General features: G+C 43.6%; 1 protein-coding gene across 2 annotated transcripts in view; it reads left to right on the top strand.

Moving 5' to 3' along the window:
* Positions 1-16,615, top strand: part of CAPN10 (calpain 10) — a 47,496-nt gene extending 30,881 nt beyond the window's left edge. Inside the window, exons 8-12 of one of the 2 annotated variants that reach the window (XM_044289794.1) lie at positions 9,093-9,295; positions 14,216-14,465; positions 14,906-15,093; positions 15,262-15,307; positions 16,375-16,615. In XM_044289794.1, coding sequence (XP_044145729.1) covers positions 9,093-9,295; positions 14,216-14,465; positions 14,906-15,093; positions 15,262-15,307; positions 16,375-16,401 — 714 coding nt within the window. In that variant the 3' untranslated portion in view covers positions 16,402-16,615. The remainder of the gene's footprint in view (positions 1-9,092; positions 9,296-14,215; positions 14,466-14,905; positions 15,094-15,261; positions 15,308-16,374) is intronic. The other variant, XM_044289795.1, reaches the window with a different exon arrangement.
* The last annotated feature ends 1,565 nt before the right edge of the window (positions 16,616-18,180 follow it).

The following is an 18,180-nucleotide window of genomic DNA, read 5'->3' as shown; positions in this document are numbered from 1 at the left end:
TACCCAGGTGCTCCTGTTATTCGACTAACCCAAGGTCCTACCGTATTTAGAAATAATGTGATTCAGAATTTAACAGGCACTCTGTCACCTGGAGCTACAAATGAAGTATATAGCGTACCTTTAATGAATTAAAATATATTACACTTTAAAATTAAAAAATATATATCAAAATACATAAAAATATATATATATAAAAAATGGTCCACCTTAGGACAGTCAATGATCCTGTAATAGAAAATCCTGACAGTAGAGGGCGAATTGGAGATACTTCACAATTGTAAAACTTCTTCACAGTCCTAGAAATTCATCTAATAAGCTGAGTACATCATGATAGTTCATAAAAGTAATTTGACGATCAAAGAGGCATGATTCAACATTTAGTAGACCTGATTTTTCATTTTATAATTGAAGCCTGTTCATGATTTTTCACTGTCCATTCAAAGATGATATGTCATAATATGATAGTGATTCTTAGTTATTGTTAAATATTAGATATTAGTTGCTTTCAGTTCATTAGTAGTTAATTGTAGGAAGATGTGACCCAAATACAGGTATATCATTTTGGGAAACTGGTATATCGCTGTATCAAAATGCTGGCTGCTGGTACGGAGAATTGTAATAGATTTATTTGTGTGTCTCTAAGCAGATAACAAGTTGTTAGTATATGTCCCAGATAGATAAATAATAGTTGTACTTTACCGTAATGGCGATATCCAGGTGATGAGCTGTCACTGAAGCACTCGTGTTTTACTCACCAAGGCTTGCTCTTGTGTGTATAGTAGTCCGCCGGTGATCTGCTGCACAGCGTGTCACGTGTTTTTTCAGTGTCTCACAAGTTAGATGCTTGTGCTGGGCTTCTATTACATCGCGCTTTACGCACAAAATGTTGAGGACTCTTTGACCTATATTTTATTTTTATTTTTTTCATTTTGTCTTTTTTTAATTTAATTATATTTGTTTTGTTTCTTAAAGTGGAAACTGTTGGGAAGATGCTGTTTAGAGGGAGCTGTGGAAAGGAAGCTCCCTCTAAACAGCTCCTTCCCAATAGTTTTCACTTTAAGAAACAAAACAAATTACATAGCAAAGAACATAACAAGATGTAATATACCTCCAACTGATTTGATGCCTGAAACACTACAACTACCCTAAATTTGACTGCACTAGAAAGGACCGATATGAGCGCAACAAACTATGGAGTATATATTTATGTGAAAAAAACAAACAAATTAAGAACGCAGCTTAAACACTTTTGATGTAAAACCAGATGAAAACGTATGATAAGAAATATTTAAATGTATCATTACTGTTATTATTACACATACCATTATTCTAATATCATTAGTCTAATGCTCCTGTTATGTTACACTATATTTTATACATTATATAGTTAAGAAAATCAATGAAAAGACATATATGAAGACAATTTGACTATCTGGATCTCCATATAAAGTATGATTAAAAGAAGATCCATTCCACCTTTTTTTTTTTACCCACTTTTTTATTATAATCACATGTTGCTCCACCCCTACATGGGGTATATAAAAGCGCGAACAAGAAATATACTGATAGCCAGCCACTGATGAAGGAGCAGGGTGCTCTGACATGCGTATGGTACTAATTGACAGGAGAAACAATATAATATGTAACCCACTCTTCTAGCAAAGACATCCATGTGAAGCGCACTCTAATAGAAGTCCGCAAAGCACAATGTAATAGAAGCCTGGCATAAGCATCTAAGGCGACTTTCACACTGGCATTTCGGTTTCCATTTGTGGGATCCGTTCAGGGCTCTCACAAGCGGTCCAAGACGGATCAGTTTTGCCCTGATGCACTCTGAATGGATAAGGATCCGCTCAGAATGCATCAGTTTGCCTCCGATCCATCTCCATTCCGCTCTGGAGGCGGACACCAAAACGCTGCTTGCAGCGTTTTGGTGTCCACCTGACAATGCCTAGACACACAATGTAAGTCAATGGGGACGGATCCATTTTCACTGACACAATATGGCACAAGAGAAAACTGATCTGTCCCCCATTGACTTTCAATAGTGTTCAAGACGGATCCGTTTTGGCAATGTTAAAGATAATACAAACAGATCCGTTCTGAACGGATGCATGCAGTTGTGTTATTGGTGCGGATCAGTCTGTGTGTGAAAGTAGCCTAACAAAATAACTAAGAATCACTATCCTATTATGACCTATCATCTTTGAATGGACCGTGAAAAATAATGAACAGGCTTCAATTATAAAATGAAAAATCAGGTCTACTAAATGTTGAATCATGCCTCTTTGATCGTCAAATTACTTTTATGAACTATCATGATGTACTCAGCTTATTAGATGAATTTCTAGGACTGTGAAGAAGTTTTACAATTGTGAAGTATCTCCAATTCGCCCTCTACTGGCTGGATTTTCTATTGCAGGATCATTGACTGTCCTACGGTGGACCATTTTTTTTCTAACGCTTCCATTTTTTTATATATATTTTTATGTATTTTGATGTATATTTTAAAGGTACTTTATATACTAACAAAACTTGCTTCATGTGCAGCTCCAGGTGACAGAGTGCCTGTTAAATTCTGAATCACTATAAGAAAAATTACATATTTACCATCCGGTCAGACTTCATGCATCTGCTATTTTGGACTATATATATTGTGCCCATATTTTTGTTTTTTGGTGGGAACTGTGTTGGTGTCTGGTCTTTTTTTGTACCGGCACATGGTATATTGCACTGGTGGCGAACCTATGGCATGGGTGCCATCGGCGGCACTCAGACCCTCTCTGTGGGCACCCGCACCCTGGAAAAGTCTATGGTGTACCAATATGCCTTAGACTTTTCCTGGCATTCATCAGCGCAGGGCGCACTATTAACAGCACAGGCAGGGCACTGAATGTAGGCAGGCTATTATAGATAAGTGATAAAGTACATGGAATATATACTATTGGACTGTAGTATTCTGGTTAAATTGCCGTGTTGGCACTTTGCAATAAATAAGTGGGTTTTGGGTTGCCGTTTGGGCACTCGGTCTCTAAAAGGTTTGACATCACTGGTATATTTAAAAAAAATTTAACCATGTCTGCGTGTCTTTTGTAGCCTAATAAAATGTATACATTGCTTTTATATCTAGTGGATGTGCACTTTATTGGGGTTTTCTTGGCCATGAGGCCTGTTTTTGGGTACAAAACTTAATTTATTAACTTTTATATAAAATTTGAAATGTTTAATAATAAATATGTTTATGTTCTATCAATCTAAGGCCCTTATTTAGAAAAAAAAAACACGTTATCAGCAGGGTGATCTAGTGGTGATAGAAAATAAGTTCTCACCTCTCCTGTCCCTTATACTAGGTATCTTCATGCTCCTCCAAGGCCCTTGGTTACAATGCCTGACAATGTGCTGCACTTGCTCAGTGTTAAGTTCCTCCTCTAAAGACCAGAGAAGGAAGCTCACCACTAGGCATACCTTCAGTATCTCAAAAATGCCAGTCAGAACAGGAAGACAGCATTAAAGTGGTTGTCCAAGAATAAGCAACTTTTCACAGGTGCTTGCAGCTTGCCTCTGTAATGCAAAAAATCACACTCCCGCTCTGGTCCTGCATACCTGCTCCCGTGTGTCCATCTTCCAGTCCACGGTTTGGGCATCATCATTGGCTCTGCTGCGGCCTATAACCGGATTTAGTATTGATATATCCATAAGAGACCTCATCGCTGAAGCCAGTCATTGGCTGCAGCAGAGCAGATTATTATGCTCCTGATGTAGGGCTGAAACGATTATTCGAATAACTCGATTAAATCGAGTCAAAAAATTCATCGATGCAGTTTCCCTGCATCGAGGAATCGTTCAGATCACGTGATCACGGAGCGGGAGTGAAATTAAGCGTCTCACTCACCGCTTCCGTGTCCTCTGGAGCCAGAGAGGCAGGACTGAGCGGCCGGCACAGCTGAGGGAGGAGGAGGGAGTCTCTCCCTCCCCACTGTGCGCGGCTGCCGCTGAAGACCAAGGAGGAGGAGAGGAGGAGAGGAGGAGAGGAGGGACTGTAGCCACTGCACCACCAATGAATGTGCCGGCCATATCCCACAGGGTCCCCCTCCTCCCCCCCATCATTGGTGGCAGTGTCGGTTCCGATCGGAGCCCCAGCAGTGTAATGCTGGGGCTCCGATCGGTTACCATGGGAGCCAGGACGCTGCTTAAGTCCTGGCTGCCATGGTATGTTAGTAGTGAGCAGAGAGCAGCGCATTATACTCACGTGCGCTGTGGCCGGCGGTCGCTCCTTCTCATAGGTCTGTGCGGCGCATTGCTAATGCTGTAAGCATTAGCAATCCGCCGCACAGACAGAAGGAGCGACCGGCGGCCACAGCGCACGTGAGTATAATGCGCTGCTCTCTGCTCACTACTAACATACCATGGCAGCCAGGGCTTCAGTAGCGTGACTCCTGGCTGCCATGGTAACCGATCGGAGCCCCAGCATTACACTGCTGGGGCTCCGATCGGAACTGACACTGCCACCAATGATGGGGGGGGGGGGGAGGAGGGGGACCCTGTGGCCACTGCCACCAATGATTAATACTGGGGAGGGGGGGTTGCGTTACCAGAGGGGGCATATCAGAGGCTGGGGGGAGGCAGATCAGAGGCTGGGGGCAGGCAGATCAGAGGCTGGGGGGAGGGGGGGAGCCAGATCAGAGGCTGGGGGGGGAGCCAGATCAGAGGCTGGGGGGGAGCCAGATCAGAGGCTGGGGGGGGAGCCAGATCAGAGGCTGGGGGGGGAGCCAGATCAGAGGCTGGGGGGGGAGCCAGATCAGAGGCTGGGGGGGGAGCCAGATCAGAGGCTGGGGGGGGAGCCAGATCAGAGGCTGGGGCAAGCAGATCAGAGGCTGGGGGCAAGCAGATCAGAGGCTGGGGGGAGGCAGATGGAGAGTGGTTAATGGAGGCTGCAAGCACCACCTTGGCATGTATAAAGTTATTGGTTTAGAGAGGGGTTAATGAAGGCACCTCCAAGGTGCTTTCATTAACCTCTTCAGACCAATAACTTTATACATGCCTAATGCCAAGGTGCTTCCATTAACCCCTCCAAACCCAATGGGCATGTATAAAGTTATTGGTTTGGAGGGGTTAATGGAAGCACCTTGGCATTAGGCATGTATAAAGTTATTAACCCCTTCAAACCAATAACTTTATACATACCTAATTACGTACGTTATTTTAAGTAGCTTTTTCTTATTAGATTACTCGATGAATCGAGAAATATAATCGATAGAATACTCGATTACAAAAATATTCGTTTACTGCAGCCCTATCCTGATGGATAGGAAAAAAATTAACTGCAGACACAGGACAATAGCTGCAGGTAGCGGGTAAGTATGAATCTTTCCATAGCAGAGGCAGGCTGTGGGCACCAGTGAGAAGGTATTTATTACCATACAACCCTTTTCTGGCAAGCACGGAATATAGCAGCTACACGTTTTACATGTTTCTTTTATTCCCATTTACACTTGTACAACATGACTCTTTGCATTCCTAGGAAATACATATAGAGGTGTTCTAACTTGGGGCTCATGCACACGAACGCATTACAGACAAGAATCTGTTTCGTTCCGCAAAATACGGAATGCACACTGTATTTTTTGTGGATCCGTTTTTTGCAGACCGCAAAATACAGTCGTTTGCATGAGGCCTTATTCTGAGGACAAATGCATAACAGTGTTTTCCATTTATTAAGTGCATAGTGCACTTAATTTTATTCCAGTAAATATGTTTTTAAAGGGAACCTGTCACCTGGATTTTGTGTATAGAGCTGAGGACATGGGTAGCTAGATGGCCGCTAGCCAGGGGCATCGCTAGGTTAAAATATTCGGGGCCTGGGCCCCGGATGTTTTGTCCCATGCCCCGAATGCCCTGCCTGCTAGATACAACTGTATTGCTGTACACAGAACGGCAATACAATCGAATTTAATAAACTGGGAAGAGATGAAGGACCTGTGGTAACATCACAGGTCATGTGATCAGCAAAACAGGCTGTGATAGGATGACCTGGATGATGTCACCATCATGTGACCAGGGCAGGATTGGACCGGAGTGAAGAGAAGGAGCCTAATGGTGATGTCTGTATATGAGGAGAGGTAAGTGAAGGGAGAGGCAGAGCAATGCTGGGGTTTGTAGTTATTTAACTGGGATGTATATTAAGGCTGAAGGGAGGGATGTTATTGACATGGAACTGTGTGCTTGAGGTGGCCAGGGGAGGGAGTGATGTTATTTACATGGGACTGTATGTTGAAAGGGGATGGTGGGGGGGAATGATGTTTATGTACATGAGACTTAATGTTTAGGCTACGTTCACACTTGCGTTTGGTGATCCGCTTGTGAGATCCGTTTCAAGGCTCTCGCAAGCAGCCCCAAATGCATCAGTTTAACCCCAATGCATTCTGAATGGATGCGGATCCATTCAGAATGCATTTGTTCGGCTCCGTACGGCCCCCCGTTCCATTTTGGAGGCGGACCCCAAAATGCTGCAAGCAGCGTTTTTGTGTACGCATGGCCTTGCAGAGCCAAACGGATCCGTCCTGACTTACAATGTAAGTCAATGGAACGGATCCCTTTGCATTGACACAAAATGGTACAATTGTAAACGGATCCATCCCCCTCTGACTTTCAATGTAAGTCAGGACGGATCCATTTTGGGATTTAGAAATTCAAATCTAATACAAACGAATCGGTCCTGAACGGATGCATTCGTTTGTATTATCGGTGCGGATCCGTCCTGTACAAGTACAGGACAGATCCGCACGAACGCAAGTGTGAATGTAGCCTTAGGGGGTGATGTTTACATGGGATTGTGCGTTGGAGGCGGCTGAGGAGGAGGGGATGTTATTTACATGGGACTGTATGGTGAAGGGAGGATTATAACTGCAGGGGGCACTGCAGATCCAGGGGACATTATAGGCGGTCTTATTACTACTGGGGGCTCTATAGGAGGGTCTTATAGATCCGCCTTATTTCTACTAAGCGCACTATGGGGGCCTTATTACTACTGAGGGGTCTGTAGTGAGCTTTATTACCACTGGGGGAACAATAGGGGGCCTTATTTCTACTGGGGATTCTGTGAGGGTATTATTAATATGGGAGGGCTCTTCTAATAATGGGGGCATTGTTGAGGAGCATTATCACGGTTGGGGCAGTGTTACTAATGAGGGCATCCTAGAAGGGAATTACTATTGGTGGGACTATGAGGTGCACTATTACTATAGGGGGCAGTAATGTATGGGGGGGGCAGGGGCGTAACTAAAGGCTCATGGGCTCGGTGCAAGAGTTCAGCTTGGGTCCCCCTTCCCTCAGTGCTTTGTGTGTCTTCTTATGTGGCACAAGTGTCTTTGGGCCCCTTCAGGCTCCTGGGCCCGGTAGCGACTGCTACCTCTGTACCCCCTATAGTTACACCCTGGGGGGGGGGGGGGCACAGCAAGCAGCAGGATAACACTGTGGGAACTCCAGTTGGGGGATAATGATAGAATGTGAGGAGGCTAAGATGTCTGTGTGTCACACTCTGCAGAGACGAGGCGGCTGAGAGAAGTTGTCCAGACCGAGTGGAGAAGATAAGAGAGAAGATCTACAGAGAAGATGATGACAGAGGAGACGTCACCTGGAGACCCTGGATGTGACGGGTAAGTGCTGCTGTATAGCAAGTAGGGGGGGGGTGGTGCAACATATTTATTGGGGCTTTTGCCCTGGATCTTTTGAGACCCTAGCAACGCCCCTGCCGCTAGCACATCCGCAATAGCTCTGTGTGCTTTGTGTGTAAAAAAAACAATTTGATACATATGCAAATTACCCTGAGAGGAGTCCTGTCCCTAACTCATCTCACGTACAGGACTCATCTCAGGTTAATTTGCATATGTATCCAATCGTTTTTTTTTAACACCATAAAAGCGCACAGAGCTATGGGGACTGGGTATTGCGGATGTGCTAGCGGCCATCTAGCAGCCCATGTCCTCAGCTCTATACACAAAATCCTGGTGACAGGTTACCTTTAAGTTCTATGTAAGCCTAATTACTTACATGCTAGTTATAAAAATCCCACTGTTACCATTTTACTACAGTAAATTTGTTATTACTAAATTATCCACAATATATCAAGGACTCTGACCCACAGTTGGAATGTGATAAAATTCAAGATTTGGTGTGAGGCTTTTGGGTTACTGACTCCACAGCCCTGACTGACCAACATGTCATTTCTGCCACCCTAAACCAGTGGCAGAATTGTATTGTTATTTTAGAAGAGCAAATTTTCTGGGACAAATTTCCTTGTAAGTACCAAACTATGCTGCATACTATGGCCCAGATTTACTAATCATAAAGATGTAGTCAGCTTAGATAGGCTGTCTAGACCTGCACTAGATTCATCACAGGGGCTCAGGCTGGATGATACATATGTGGTGCAGTGATAGACACTTTTCAGACTCTATACCAACTTAATTTGAGTCAGATATTTGCGGCAGAATTGTGGTCTAGTTTTGGCACAAAATGGTACATCTTAGCCTTGCCCATTTCCACTTATCTTCACCTTCTTGTTGAACATGTTGGGCCTATGTTTTCTCTGATATGTTGCTGTGTTTCAGAATAAAACATTGGGACAGATATAACATAGCCCGGCAGTGTACACTGGGCTGTGATAACCAGGCGCGCTGCCGAATGCTGTGCCTGATTTATGATGAGAGAGAGTGCAAAAAAAAAAAAATATATATATATATATTTTATTTTTTTGTCTCTTCTCTTTTTAGAGTGCTGTTTGCAGGTTTTAGTTAGGTAATTTACTGTAGATTTTTACTCACCCAGACTTTTTGGCTACACTGCGACACTGGTCATGGCCAGGATCGTTGAGTTGCTGTGATCTCATTCATTTCCATGGGATCAACGTTACTCGGCGATCCTAGCCACAACAGCGTTGTTGTGTAGCTGTAGCCTTAAAGGTTCTGTTAGCACCACACTGCGGATTGTACAGGGTGGTGCTCACAGGTTGTTAATGGAAATGTAAGGTAGTTTTATTTAGCAACAATTCACACTGTATAATACCCAAACCCTGCCTTTTTCCTTGGCTATAGGTGGAAAAGCGTCGCTTTAACCTTCAGAAGACCATTTTGACACCCCCTATGGCTGGCACCTCCTCACATTGTTATGATAGACAGCTGCATCTGCGGTGTGAGTTATCTCCAGGATATCATCTTCTTATCCCCAGCACATTTCTCAGGGAGACAGAAGGGGACTTCTTACTGCGTGTGCTTTCCAGTGGACCCATCACACTCAGGTGACCGTGGAAACCCCAAATACTTCAGTATTATTCATGTCATTGAACTTGCTTGGAAACAGAAATCAGATTATCGATTATTAGATTTTTGTTAAATGTTGCAGATAGTTTTTAAACAACCTATAGGAATTTAAAGGTATTGGCTAGGGATGAGCGAATCGACTTCGGATGACACATAAAACTTTGTTTACTGTACGGAGCGAGTGCTGAAACAGAGTTCGAGAAAAGTTTAACAGTAAAAATAAATTTTTGAAGTTATTACCCGAAGTCCCGCGAGACTTCGCAAAGATATAACTTCGGCTAATCTGAGCTAATACTGCACGGACCACTCATTCCGTACAGTATTGAAACAAAGTTTTATGGAAATTTACTTCGAATGTTTCATCCAAAGTCGATTCGCTCATACCTAGTGTTGGCAAGTGTTGAGCGAAACAAAGCCTCCAAAGTGGAATTCGATCCGAGGTTTAGGAAAAGTTTGATTCACAATGAATCTGAATTTCCTCACACTTCATGATTTCTTTCTTTTCTTTTTTTTTTTTTTTGAGTAATTGTTTCATCCCTACTAAGCTATAGTTGATGTCTGCGCCAGCCCCTGGCTGGTGTAGACTTCAGTCTCTGGAGCATGACGCGAAAGAGAGGCACCTAATTTATTGATTTATCTACCTCTTAATAAAATAGCCACATCACACACCAGAGCAGGGAGATCCAGACTGGCGTGTAGGTACGCCAGTCTTTATAAATCTCCCCCAATGCCTATTCAGCCCTGTGTGGAGGACGTTTTCTTCACTTCATAGAATAATACAGTCATGGCTGTAAATGTTGGCACCCCTGAACTTTTTCCAGAAAATTGAGTGTTTCTCACAGAAAAGTATTGCAGTAACACATGTTTTGCTATACACGTTTATTCCCTTTGTGTGTATTGGAAGAAAACCAAAAAAGGGAGGGGGAAAAAAGCAAATTGGACAGAATGTCGCACACCCTTTCAAAATTGTGGATAAATAAGATTGTTTCACGCATGTGATGCTCCTTTAAACTCACCTGGGGCGAGTAACAGGTGTGGGCAATATAAAAATCACACATGAAAACAGATAAAAAGGAGAGAAGTTCACTTAGTCTTTGCATTGTGTGTCTGTAAGCATGGACCACAGAAAGAGGAGGACTGTCTGAGGACTTGAGAACCAAAATTGTGGAAAAATATGAACAATCTCAAGGTTACAAGTCCATCTCCAGAGATCTAGATTTGCCTTTGTCCACAGTGCACAACATTATCAAGAAGTTTGCAACCCATGGCACTGTCGCTAATCTCCCTGGGTGTGGACTTAAGAGAAAAATTGATGAAAGGTGTCAACGCAGGATAGTCCGGATGGTGGATAAGCAGCCCCAAACAAGTTCCAAATATAAAAACACAAAATGCAATCGCACACTGCAACCAGCACTCTGCCCTGCCTTTATGCTGGATGCTGAATAAGGCATTGGTGTACATTTTGGCCAAAGCGTAATAAGCCACTCACCGCGTCAAGGTTGCCTTCATGAGTGGTCCCTAACACTAGTTCCTACCTCTTATGGGCCATGACAGCCACATAAAGTCCAGGGAGCGCAGGTACAGCATGCATGCCAAGCACACTCTGCTTTTAACCCCGTCCGGTGCCATTACAGCTTTCATCGGATCCAGGGATGCAAGTACTCACATGCATGCTGAGCCCACTTTATACTTCTCCTGGAACCTAATGGTTACTGGTAGGTGCTGTATAAGCAGACTCAGTTTTATACTGACTTTAAAACCAGCCTCCAGGGGGCAGATTAACTGGCCAGGTGTGCTTGACTGCTTGGAGATCGCCACGCCTCCAATACGTACTACAAAGAGAAAAATATGGAAAATTTCAGCCCGCACAACCCCTAGCAGGTGCAGATTGCTATGGCGAAATAGAGATATAAATGTAAAAACACAAAATGCAATCGCACACTGCAACCAGCACTCTGCCCTGCCTTTATGCTGGATGCTGAATAAGGCATTGGTGTACATTTTGGCCAAAGCGTAATAAGCCACTCACCGCGTCAAGGTTGCCTTCATGAGTGGTCCCTAACACTAGTTCCTACCTCTTATGGGCCATGACAGCCACATAAAGTCCAGGGAGCGCAGGTACAGCATGCATGCCAAGCACACTCTGCTTTTAACCCCGTCCGGTGCCATTACAGCTTTCATCGGATCCAGGGATGCAAGTACTCACATGCATGCTGAGCCCACTTTATACTTCTCCTGGAACCTAATGGTTACTGGTAGGTGCTGTATAAGCAGACTCAGTTCCAAATATATTCAAACTGTCCTGCAGGCTCAGGGAGCATCAGTGTCAGTGTGACCTATCTGTCGACATTTAAATGAAATAAAGTGCTATGGCAGGAGACCCAGGAGGACCCCACGCCTGACACAGAGACATAAAAAAGCAAGACTACATTTTGCAAAAATGAACTTGAGTTAGCCAAAATCCTTCTGGGAAAGCGGCTTGTGGACAGATGAGACCAAGATAAAGCTTTTTGGTAAAGCACATCAGTCTACTGCAGGGGTGTCAAACTCAATCATTGGGGGCCGCATCAGCAGTTTGGTCACCCTCAAAGGGCCGGTTGTATCTGTAGGACTATGTGTCCACTCTTTATTATCATAAATTATTGTCACTGCATTCAATTATTACAGTTTTTTGTAATAATGTAAGTAATAACTAGCTCTGAAAGCTTGACCTGCAAGCGCTGATTGGGGTCACATAGCATTATACTGATTTATGATGCTATGTAACCCTTACAGTTCTGGAATGTGTTGGATAACACTGACATAATGCTGTCAGTGTTATCCAACACATTCCAGAACTGTAAGGGTTACCGTATTTTTCGCCCTATAAGACGCACCTAGGTTTTTGAGGAGGAAAATAAGAAAAAAAAATTTTTGAACCAAAAGGTGTGCTTTTGGTGGGTTTTGAACTAATTGTGGTCTGTGGGTGGCACTGTTATGGGGGATCTGTGGGTGACACACTGTTATGGGGGATCTGTGGATGGCACTGTTATGGGGGGGTCTGTGGGTGACGCACTGTTATGGGGGTACTGTGGATGACACACTGTTATGAGGGACCCGTGGGTGACGCACTGTTATGAGGGATCTGTGGGTGACGCACTGTTATGGGGGATCTGTGGGTGACGCACTGTTATGGGGGATCTGTGGGTGACTCACTGTTATGGGGGATCTGTGGGTGACGCACTGTTATGGGGGATCTGTGGGTGACGCACTGTTATGGGGGATCTGTGGGTGACGCACTGTTATGGGGGATCTGTGGGTGACGCACTGTTATGGGGGATCTGTGGGTGACGCACTGTTATGGGGGATCTGTGGGTGACGCACTGTTATGGGGGATCTGTGGGTGACGCACTGTTATGGGGGATCTGTGGGTGACGCACTGTTATGGGGGATCTGTGGGTGACGCACTGTTATGGGGGATCTGTGGGTGACACTTATGGGGGATCTGTGGGTGGCTCTTATGGGGGATCTGTGTATGACAGTTATGGGGGGGATCTGTGGATGACACATATATAGCATCCACAGATCCCCCTCCATATGTGTCCCTGTAGTAGTGAATGACCCGGCATCTGCTTTTATAATGACAGCGGGGCCCGTGCAGTGACTATTCTACTACACGGGCCCCGCTCACTGTATAATTGTACTTACAACTACAAGCGCTCGCCAAGAGGAGGGAGGAGGCAGGAGGCAGGCCGGGAGGACAGGCGCTGGCAGCGTGAGTCATACGTCATGCGCCCACGCCACCTGCTTCATTAATAAAGTGGGCGGCGCAGGCGCGTGACATATGACTCACACTGCCAGCGCCCGTCCTCCCAGCCTGCCTCCTCCCTCCTCTCGGCGAGCGCTTGTAGTAGTGATAATAAAAGGTGAAGGCTGGCGGCCGGCGGCGGCTACGCGGGCCACATGACGAGGTCTGGCGGGCCGGATTCGGCCCGCGGGCCTTGTGTTTGACACCCGTGGTCTACTGTTTACTGAAAACGGAATGAGGCCTACAAAGAAAAGAATACAGTACCTACAGTGAAATATGGTGGAGGCTCATTGATGTTTTGGGGTTTTGCTGCCTCTGGCATTGGGTGCCTTGAATGTGTGCAAGGCATCATAAAATCTGAGGATTACCAATGGATTTTGGGTCACACTGTAGAGCCCCGTGTCAAAAATCTGGGTTTGCGTCCGAGATCTTGGGTCTTCCAGCAGGACAATGACCCCAAACATACGTCAAAAAGCACCCAGAAATGGCACTGGAGAGTTCTGAAGTGGCCAGCAATGGGTCCAGATCTAAATCCCATTGAACACCTGTGGAGAGATCTTAAAATTGCTGTTGGGAAAAGGCGCCCTTCCAATAAGAGACCTACAGCAGTTTGCTAAGGAAGAATGGTCCAAAATTCCGGGTGAGAGGTGTCAGAAGCTTATTGATGGTTATAGGAAGCGACTGATTTCAGTTATTTTTTTCCAAAGGGTGTGCAACCAAATATTAAGTTAAGGGTGCCAATAATTTTGTCTAGCCCATTTTTGGAGTTTGGCGTGACATTATGTCCAATTTCCTTTTATTTCCTCCCTTTTTTGGTTTTGTTCCAATACACACAAAGGGAATAAACATGTGTATAGCAAAACATGCGTTACTGCAATACTTTTCTGTGAGAAATACTTCATTTTCTTTAAAAATGTCAGGGGTGCCATTTACGGCCATGACTGTATGTATGCAGAGGGAATATTTGCTAATTGCATTCAGCTATAAAATTACAGGCTTAGAACTGGTAATTTTCTTTCAATATGTACTGTGTATTACTCTGTTTCAGCAAGTGAATTACATTTAGTGACATTTTATTTTAAAAATGTGATATTTTCTCTTCTGGATTCAGTGAAATACCCTTCAATCGTCCTGTGAAGAGGGTAAGTGAAGATGTGATGCCTGGAATATGGGAAACACTGGAGCTTAGAGGACAATGGAAGAAGAGTACCAGTGCAGGAGGCAGCAGGAACTTTCCTTCTTATCATCTCAACCCAGCCATTCCATTTTGTGTGCCCCGTAATTCCCATGTGGTAAAGGTGACACTTTGCCAGCAAAATCAGCAGAATCGGTGCCATGCCATTGGTTTCCATGTGTACTTAGTAAGTCTCATTTATTTTGCCTGTGTAATAAATTTTATATCTATGGACAAATATAATTATAGCTGTCATTGTCAATAACTAATAATGCATTGGTCCTATACATTTAAATAACAGAAACATATATTGTACATAACTATAAAATAAGTAACTTGTTTAGGCCTCACTGTTGTTCTTATCAAAAGTTTTGGTCCCTAGAGACCAAATTTTGAGACCAATTTTAAGGAGCATCTACTACAGTCTGCAGGTGGTGTCCAGTCACATACAAAGATGATGACCTGTATTCTTCTGAAGTATCAAATATAAGACGTTATAAATGACATGGGAGGTGGGGCATTCTCTTCATATTTTGCATTGGTGCTCAGAAACTTCAAGTACTTCTCTGATTTTAAGTATTTTCAATGTATGTGTCTAAACAAATACATTTTTACATTTGTCTTTAGGTACCAGCTGATGGAAGCACCTCGCCATTTTCACAAGAACCGTGTGCCAGCTGCATTCCACATAGTCACTCCTTGGAAGTGTCAAAAATCTGTGATCTTGCTCCTGGGCAGTATATTGTTGTGCCTTCCACTTACCTTCCTGACCAGGAGTGCAAATTCTCAATATTGATCTCCACCAAGACTGAACGGTAAGTGATGCTTGCAACCTTTTGCTGATATTTCTGGCACATTTCATTTGATGAATGTACTCCTCAGAGTTTGATCCATGTTGGAATGCTGTGATAAAATAACATTTACCCTGGAGGCTTTTTTAACTTTTTTAGTTTTTCTGTACCATAACTTTTATATTTGTTCAGGAAACCTATAAAGTGCGAAGAGTCCCTTGGTCAGATACTTAAAGAGGTGAGAAAATAAGTATAAAGGGACAATTGTATGTCTCTGAAACTATCCCAGCATGAAAATTCATTAAAATGTGTGGATATGTGCCAAGCATGAGAATGTAAATACTTTGTGCTTTATATGATGTTAAACATATACCGTATGTTTCACCCTCCAAAGTGGGGTAAAAATGATGCATGCGTAATGGTGCGTCTTATAGGACGAATACAGGGGAGGGTGAATGGCCTGCGTTTTGCATGTGGCCGATACATTGAAGGCTGTACTGCATAAGGACATCAGCCTGTGATGTAACTGACATTGATCCTGGCATATACGGTACCTGCTGAGGAAAGGGTAAGAGCCTGGCGCTTCTATGTAGCATGGAACAGCCTGGCAGCGCACAGCCCACATGCTGTAGAAGGTCAGTAGCGCTGCTTTGCGTACGTTATGTTCTCTTCGGCGGCACAGCAGAGAAGGAGGGACGGAGTCTCTCCCTCCTGTGATGCGGCCACCACTGCCCCAATGAAAACTGCGGGCTCTGAAGCTGCCCGCGCCAATGTCACCAATGAATGTTTAGAATTGCCTTTGGAGACAATAAATTGCCACTAAGGTCTATTTCTTTGAATCAAAACCTAATAGACTTTATTGATTATATGGTCGTTGGGCCCCGAGACTTTTTTTTCTGCTTGGCATAAGGAGCCCCAGTCCAACCCTGGCAGCATGCTCCAGTGGTGTATCCAGTAAGGGATTAAAAAACAAAAACAGCTTTGGGTATACAAATTTTGTAGTGTGATTTGTGTGTGTGTGTTTCGACTAATGTGTCATACCTGTCTTAACTTAAGCTTTAGAACAGCGATGCCCAACCTGCAGCCCTCCAGCTGTTCCAAAACTACAACTCCCAGCATGCATGGACAGCCTACAGATATATGGGCATGTTGAGCGTTGTAGTTTTGCAACAGCTGGAGGGCCGCAGGTTGGGCATACCTGCTCTAGAAGATTAATCGGCATGTTTCAAAGTGCCAAGTTCTGGCTATTCAACTTGCTGCTTTTATATATTCCAACAGTATTGTTTTCGTTTCTTTCATTTCTAGGTTTCCGTTCTATCATTGATGAAGTAAAGACAGGAAAATCCATTTGAGGATCTTTTTCATAAAAAATATGACCAAAAGAGTTCAAACTGTTTACATTCTTTCCGGCAACATTTTTATAAACTAACAGGGTTTTAAGCTGATTACATGCCAGGTTTGACACTAAGCCAGAAGCTGAGGTGAGACTTCCAGCAATAATATGAAACACAAGTGCTATAAATCGGAATGGTGTACTGTGATCATGCAGTGGAATAAAATGTATTTTTCTATATGGCCTGTTATCATTAATTTAGTAGAATTAATAGGATTGCAACCTGCTAAATTTTAACTGGCGTAACAACTACTAAACCCCCTAAATAAACATCTTATTTGAATAGATGTTTGGAAAATGATAGAAATAATCCTGTTTAAAATAAATACAACACCCAACGTGCACATTCCAACCATCCCAGACCCAGCTGTATGATTCTAGGAAGCCTACCTTTAAATCCCGATGTGTCCCTTAAAAAAAAAAAATCCCTGTTCAACACCTTACTGTTACAGCACATGGCCAACAATACAGTGGTCCCTCAAGTTGCAATATTAATTGTTTCCAGGTCGACCATTGTAAGTTGAGTAATCTGTTCCAAAGCCGCAAAATGTCATCCAAGATGAGAGAAAAATGAAGATTTAAGAAAAATAAGCAGATAACTAAGTCATTTTAAACATATTCTTACATATAACAGTCAGGAATGCAGCTGTTTTACCAGAGAGGTGGCCTTGATTGGTGTAAGGCATTGTATGTTGAATCTAGTTTCAACTTACAATGGTCTTTTCTGACCCATCTTGTGTTGAAAATATTGTATCCTGAGGCCATTGTATCTTGAGGGATCACTGTATGTTAATTAACTGAGCTGGTGGAGCGACACTACCCCATTTGGCATGTCTGGTGCATGCAAGTGGAGGGAAGGCCATACAGGCCACAGATGCCCCTGTATTGTGTGATTGATGCAGTTTTACAGCTCCATCACCCGCTAAAGCACAGAGGCATGCTGTGTAGTTAGCTCCACTCCAGGTACTTGTCAAAACAAAGACCTGTCCTGCGTAAAACATACCCTCCAATATCCCGAGAGCAGCAGTATGCCTAAGATGCCCACTTACACTGACAAGCAAAAGGGAAAGGGTATCAATGTTTTGAACTTTTGACTTTCAGCCTCCATATCTCACCATCCACTACAGCTTCGAGCGTGAGACTACCATGATTTTATAGACAATCATCTTGGCTATCTGATATATAAATTGAACTTGCATCTATTTAACATATGATTAGTTATGCAGATTCTTGTCATGTAACTGCATTGTTGCTGTTTTGCTCCTGGTGATGGAACAATCTTTTTCTTCTTGTGTACTACAAATTACAACCTGTCACATTCCCTAATAGCACAGTGTGTTATTAGGTTGACTCCAAAGTGAAAGGTCACTGTTTTGAATTTAGAAGCAGCCATAAAGAATTTTTCCGAAGAAAAGAGAAACGGTATCGTCCAACTCATTGATAGCGGTATCTCGGCCAAGAAAATTGCCAAACTGCTTCATGTGAGTGTCATGACAGTTGGAAGAATACAAAATGAAGTCCGTCCATCCATTCCAAAGCCAAGAGGTGGACGTCCAGGCAAAATATTAGTCAGCAAGTCAGCTTGTCACAAGGTCTATCAGTTCTGGCGCGGCAAACACGGCAGTGGAGGTGACTTGTTTGCTTTGTAATAGTGAGATCACAGACGTCCATGCAAGCACCGTGCAACGCATATTACACAAGTCATTACACAAGTCTGG

Source organism: Bufo gargarizans, chromosome 4 (genome assembly GCF_014858855.1).
Source record: "Bufo gargarizans isolate SCDJY-AF-19 chromosome 4, ASM1485885v1, whole genome shotgun sequence".
NCBI classification, from domain to species: Eukaryota; Metazoa; Chordata; class Amphibia; order Anura; family Bufonidae; genus Bufo; species Bufo gargarizans.
Note: the sequence above shows the minus strand (reverse complement) of the source record. Positions and strands in the feature narration are given on the sequence as shown.